The sequence below is a fragment of the Papilio polytes genome, unplaced genomic scaffold (genome assembly GCF_000836215.1).
Source record: "Papilio polytes unplaced genomic scaffold, Ppol_1.0 DF821067.1, whole genome shotgun sequence".
Classification (NCBI taxonomy): domain Eukaryota; kingdom Metazoa; phylum Arthropoda; class Insecta; order Lepidoptera; family Papilionidae; genus Papilio; species Papilio polytes.
The window spans coordinates 1872847-1879932 of record NW_013528137.1 but is presented as its reverse complement, the minus strand read 5'-3'; the positions used below and the strand labels follow the sequence as shown (position 1 = coordinate 1879932).

General features: G+C 33.9%; 1 protein-coding gene across 2 annotated transcripts in view; it reads right to left on the bottom strand.

The window, feature by feature from the left end:
- The window catches only part of LOC106109823 (glycogen-binding subunit 76A), a 38143-nt gene that overhangs the window by 26443 nt on the left and 4614 nt on the right, over window positions 1-7086 (bottom strand). The window contains exon 1 of one of the 2 annotated variants that reach the window (XM_013291446.1): window positions 4277-4449. The exons of the other annotated variant lie outside the window; for it this stretch is intronic. Coding sequence (XP_013146900.1) covers window positions 4277-4288 — 12 coding nt within the window. The 5' untranslated portion in view covers window positions 4289-4449. Of the gene's footprint in view, window positions 1-4276; window positions 4450-7086 lie in introns of those variants that run through there. 2 annotated transcript variants of the gene reach the window in all.

Here is a 7086-nt window from a genome sequence, read left to right as displayed (position 1 = left end):
GCTCTAAAAACACAAAGTATAATGCTTCTGAAATATTTATATACAAGTGTTTGCTTTATCACAGCTGATAATAAACATAAACAATTTTATCAACTTATTTTTACTCATTAACAACTGACATACATAAGAAATCTATTAAAACATTTGTCAGATAATAGTCTGCACAAGAATACCTAATGTTTTTTCTTAAATGTACAGAAAAACTTGTATTTTATTTTGTTCCTCAGTTTCTTTAACACAAATTTCATTTTACCACTAGCCATTGCTCATGACTTCGGCTATGTGAAATTAAAAAATAATAATAAATATAGCCTGTCACTCACCGATAAAGTACCATTGTAATGATGAAAGAATTTTTACAATCGGTTCAGTAGTTTTAACGTTATTACAATACGCATGATAAAAAAAAATCCTCTTAAATATTAAATGAAGATGGGGCAACTAGCATTATGTTTTTAATGGTGTAACAGCTATTTTCTACAGAGGGTTTTCTTTAAGCATCTGGTCGTAAATGTTAGTAAAGTATACTGTATGAAAGAAAATATATGATAGTAATCGTTATCCCGTAGTAAAGGAGCCCACGGGAGTGGTCAGCGCAGCGTGACGGCCACGCGCCGTGATTCCGACACAAACACCATTCACACACCTATAGATCTAAATAGACTACGAGTCAAAGTATAGTTGAACACGCCCTAATATGTATCATACTTTCCACCGCCAAAACATGTGTACAAAACATATTGCACTCTTACATTCTGATAAAATCGGAAAAAGAGCGCGCTTATGAAGTAAAAAAGACATGCAAATGAATTGGAAACCTCTTTCTTTTTTAGGAGTTATTTTTTTATTACCACAGATAATGAAATATATATAATGCGACAGTAGAAATAGTAGTGTTGAATCCAGATATTATTAATGATGTATTTGAAAATTAGAGTAACTTTTAAAAAACTTAATCTGGAATTTCTATAAGATTATGTCATTGATCAAATATTTCGCCTTCTTTTGCCAATTTTTCTTCTTATGAATTGGCAAAGCCGAAAAACATATAAATAGCCAGATGTTATTTTGGATATGCCAGACCGAAAACATTGATATTGGCAACAGGCAACTGTAAAAATATATTAAACGAAATATCTGGTAATGATAATATGTCCATTCCGATGAAACTTTAACCATCAAAACAGAATAATCTTTTTCTCATAATAATTCAAATCCATTTATTTTAATTTAAAGAGCGTCGGTGGCTCAGTGGTTTAAGCACTTGACTTGTAATCTACAGGTCTTGGGTTCGAGTCCCGCCATGTACCAATGTGATTTTCGATTTTTCGAATTTTCATATATACATAATTTACCCGACGTTCTTACGGTGAAGGAAAACATCGTGATGCAACCTGCACATATCGGCGAAGAAATTCAAAGATATGTGTGAAGTCAACCAACCCGCACTGGGCCAGCGTGGTTGACTATGGCCTTGTCACCCTAACTTAGGGTAGGCTCCGAGCCCCTCGGTGGGGACGTATAGTGAGCTGGTGATGATGATGATGATTTATTTTTATATTGGTATAGTAACTTGTAAAAAACAGTCTGAAAATCTGTTCATTTAAAACAAGAAATCCGTCAGCCACGACAGCTCCGTTAAACGCAACACGATATTAAATGCAAAGTTTCTCCTCAAAAGCCATCGAGAACCAGTCTCGTAGATACAAGGCATAATTATATTCTAATACAAACTTTATAAGGACAATTACTTCGCCAGAGAGGCTATCACTAAATGGGGTAGAGCTACAACTAAATAAGTTTATTAACTCAGACCGCATACGTAATTAGACCCCGATATATAGATGAACAACTTTTTAAATGAATTTGCATTTAACTGATATAGTAAATCAAGATTTCAAAGTAATTTCATTGCCTTCATTTGTAGACAAGGTTTCGCAACGACCTAGGAGTTACAACTACATATAAAGAACACATAGTCACAACTTTAATTATCATCCATACATCAAACTTTTGGCTATATTTTAAAGGACATTTAACATCTTAACCTACCCTTGCCTACTGCCTACTCTTAATTGACTGAGAAGGAGACGCACACAAAGAGGATATTTCCCCTATCTACGCGTAACATTCACCGTCAAATCCACTTTCCCTACCTATCCCTTTAAGAAAAAGGGAGGAAACGAAAGGGGATTAAAGTTCGGCTTCCGTTTTTATAATAATGAAATTAAAATGAACGTGTTAAACAGGAACAGTTGGTATGAACCTATCAGTTGGTTTACTTCTCTTCTGTCAATAATAACGATGAGTAATAAGATAAAGAGGCGAGGCATAGACGAGGGCAGAGGTTAGTACCTATTGCCCGCTGCCCGCTGAGAGACAGATACAAGTTTACGATCATCGTATTTGTACACGATAGCAATAAACAGCATATCTGCGATCACGTGAAACTACCTTCAGTGAGCCAAGTAATGAAAATAAGAATAATAAATGCGCCGCAAATCCATAAGAACCGCCTTACATAGAATTCCAACATGCAAATCTGATCACCTCATTTATCAAGGATGCATTTAGAAAAGTTGAACTTCAAAAGTAACCCTAAGTTCTCTTTAAATGCTAGCCTATTCAGAAAAAATATATACAAAAGATGAATTTCGAAGTACAAATGTAAACTTTATGATTTAATATCATTGTTAGTATAGAAAACCCGGCGTTCCTCAACAAATACCCAAAAACCAACTGTTATTTATAAATACATTTGATCACAAATATGTACATTAAGGTATGCAATAACATCTAACTATAAATTAAAACATAAATATGCAATATAGATAAAATCACATAAACATGTGAATGTATAAACATCCGTATCTATTCATAAATATTATTCTCTACATTAAAATTTCTTCGATGCCTGTACATAAGCAAGTATATAAATAAACTTAATATTAACTTCTATAAGCATAAAATTCAAACATTATTTGATAGGTTACAGACACATAAACAAAGGCGTTGTCGTAAAAGATTTTTCGTATCTAATGCTGTATCTCACACACTATTATGAAGGAAATTATTGTTTCATAATCAATATTTATTCACAAGAAAAACCGGTAACTATCGGTTTTTGTCTCACCGATTTTTACCGGTTATGTCCTGCATTTGCAGAAAAGCACGGAACATTCTCTTGGTACGGTAATGCGATGTCTTTTATATCGGAAAATTTGACCTAAACATGAATACGTTTGAAATATGTGCGGATAAAATACAATCCATGAAATGTTCACTATTGTTTTATAATAAAAATATAAATACATCGTAGCAAGTTGCTTGTGTAAAGCGGCACTTTACTCTATGAATATCATCATCTCCCCTGCCTTATCCTACTCCCGTAGGGTCGGGGCACCGACTTTTCGTCCTCCAAAGCACTCTATCATCTGTCATCTCAAATACTCTACTCTATGATTAATTTAACTTAAATTCATTTGTTAAAAAATACAAGTACATACATTAAAACAAAGTGCTCTTAATTATATCATTAAACAATTTATGTATTCACTTGGATAACGAGTATAAAAATAATGTACATGTGAAGGAATATTCCGACATTGTCAATAAATCAACAAGTACACGTCCTATATAGATTGGAGCGGCTTCTCACTGCGAGATGTTGAATAACATCCAATAATTTAAAATATTAATTTTATTTAAAATGATAATGTAAGAGAAAAAATTTCAAACGAATTAAATGCAGCTACACACTATTACTTCGATGCTCCGACTGATTTCGATTGTTATTTTCAATTGTTACTCAAAAACTATTAAAGCGATTTAGAAAGAATCAATAAATAGGATCCACTGTATAATAAAATACTGTTGCGAATTAAAACGATTTATTCCAGGTTAGTTATATTTTTATTCCTTCCCCTGACTTAACAACCAACGTTCCCCTGGTAACCGCTTACAGTTTTTATCCAAAGAGTATCAAAATTATATAACATGTCACAAATTAAAAAGCTAATTAACAAAGAGTATTTACACGTAACAATACATTTAATATTAACATTTTAAGTAAGTATGTGAATAATGGGGACATATTAATCTTACAAAAATATTACTTATTTTTATTTAAATACATTACTTAAATATTATTTACAAATATCTCAATTTTCCGTTAACGGTGAAAAATCAAAAACAGTTTATTTTTTTTAGAAATATATGGCTATATGTCGTTAAACTCCATAAAAAACACAAGTATCCAAAAATTAGTAAAACTCACCTTTAAATCCATTAAATACACAAACACGCAGCACTATTTCTATACGGTGTCAAACGTAACGTTATCAACGTTACAACTAGCGTACAGTGCGGCGCGTGACAAGAAAGGGGCCAACTACATTCGTGTCCGACTGATTCGTGTCTGAACACTGAAGTATCCGACCGAACACTATTGTGTCTTACCGATCACTGAGGAAAGTACACCCAACACGGCTGTGATAGGCTAGCCTATAAACCAGCTTTATCAATTGTAAATTAGATGTCTAGTCTAGTAATGTATTTACAATTATGAGAACTGTACAACAGAGAAGATTTTACACTAACTGCGAAAGATTTCCTTGACTCTTTCCTAGTACTACACCAGATTTTTTTACCATTTTATTTTATTTATCCGTCATTGTAGGACATATGACCAATGTCCTACAATGACGATAAATGATGTCCACAGCCGAATAGTATTGGCGTTTATTTCAGTGCCTTTGGAGGAAGTCCCTAGTTTTTATGCATTTTTGGAAAGCCACGAAAACGGGCATTTTTTTAGTAAAATCTACAGGCTAAGTTCCATAAACGATTTTTTTGTTTTTAAGGCATTTCACTGGATGAGAATTTAGAAAAATATTGAAATAAAATGGTTCTTTAGCTCGCGTTTTAAAATTTGGACAGATTGATCAGAAACTGATGGTTTCATGTTATAAAGTAGTGTGTGTTTAATGTTTTTTGTAAATCTGAAGAGATATTTAAGTTAGCATTGATAGTTTTTTTTAATAATATTTAAGTGGCATTTTTCACTTATTTTGGTAAAATCAAGTTTACCCGAAAATAACCACTTTGTTTAATGCTTATAGCGGTCAAAACAATCACAAATCATCCCCTCTATTACCTCCTAACGGTAATACGTCTAATTACCAATAACCCTGTATATTGAATGGATACTTCCTTTTTTATATTTCTAAACAAAACGCATACTTTCTATGCTTATCACGGAAGGGGTTAATGAATTTCTCGTGGAAAATAACCGCCATTTGTTTGTGGCGAATAAAACAATGTCACGCTTTTAATCTATAAATAAGAAGTCCCGCGAATACTGGCCAGTGCAAGGATGACGCGGGGACGGGAGCGGAGTGCGGGGGCGGATGCGAAAAATTGGCACGCTCATATAAAAGTTTACATGCATCTAAAATTGACTGACACCGAATGACGTGCACCGCAGCCTGGATCTTGTAAACAGTATTAAGTCAGTATGCAATACATACAGGGTGTCCTAAAATAACCTAAATCGAAAAAACAAATTCCTTTGGAAAATGTGGTATTTTAGGCTAGTAGTTTCTACGATGGGGACTTATACTAATATCATCACGACTGAAGAATAACAACAGTTGTAAACAAACATTTGTCTAAGACCATTGTTCTTTAATGTTTTATTGACCTAAAGACAGTTGGTAGAGTAAATAAGGCTTATATAGTAACAGAGCAAGGAATCTTTTTGCCAGAATATATTTTTGTGTGCATGCGTCCAACGAAAGAGGGCGCTTAACCAAATTAATTAAAAAGCATTGTTTTAAAGCGGTTGTATTAATACTTTATGTAGAAAAATGTGATCATTTTGCTTAAGTATACACAACGTGTGAAACTGCGAGGCACAGATAGTTAATGTATAAATCGTCGAAGAGAAAGACCGTGTTGTGGTACAATGGATAAGACGACTTTGGATGTATATTTACGACTCTGACCCGTACTTGTTATCAATATAAGGCAAACATTGGAATAAATACCATTTCTACCTCTATCGCACTTCACGCCGTTTATTTATTTCTACAAGATATAAAGCAGTAACAACTTTATGATTAAGTGTCCGATTTGCAGAGTAAAATACAATAACAAACACAGTTATACCAAAAAGTCAACCGCTTGTTTCTATGTAATGTTCTAATGAAAAACCACTTTTTATATTTATCTGTCCGGAAGCTGCATTTGTTTCGAACAAACTACAAAACAGCTGGGCCGATGTTGATATGGAAGGTAGTCGATATATGCAGAAATAATCTGTGATACTTCTTTATAATTCTGTGCTAACGAACCGCTAGTTAAGAATAAAATTATCACTAATTTCATTCACAGAATAAGATACCATTACGTGTGCGAAAGCACTTTCATGTCCGAAAATAACATGGTAATTAAAATAGCTAAAACCTTGGTATAAACAATAACAATTGGCAAAGTATTCTGCCAGTCGACACCGAGGTGTGTGGTCAACCACACCCCCACCTACTCGCACACACCGTCACATGATATGGTCTGATTGTCTGTTGCGCAAAATGTATATATGAAAGGTGATTAGTCATTCTCTGTCAAACATCTAAACGTGACCTGTACCTTTGGCACACAGATCGGTGCAATCCCTAACTCCTCAAGTATCTATATTCTAGATCAGGGATGGCGGGCGAACCACTGGCACGCGTGTCATAAATGGCACACATAATATTTTGGGCACGTCAATAATAAAAAAAACACTACGAAAAAATTACGAAGTAGATGCACCATGGAATCAAACCTATTCGATAGCACGTCTAAGACTGTTTTAAACATTTATATAAACAATGACACTTTGATGCATAAATGTTCGCCACCGCTGTTCTAGATCATTAGAAGGTGTAGTAGGCTATGACCGTTAACGTATTTACCACTAGCTGTTGCTCGCGACTTCGTCCGCGTAAAATCAAAAAATGGTAAAAAACTGCCTAGGTTACAAACTTAGGCTACTACTACAGCTTTTTAATAGTAAAAAACTTTTCAAAATCGGGCTTTCTTCTT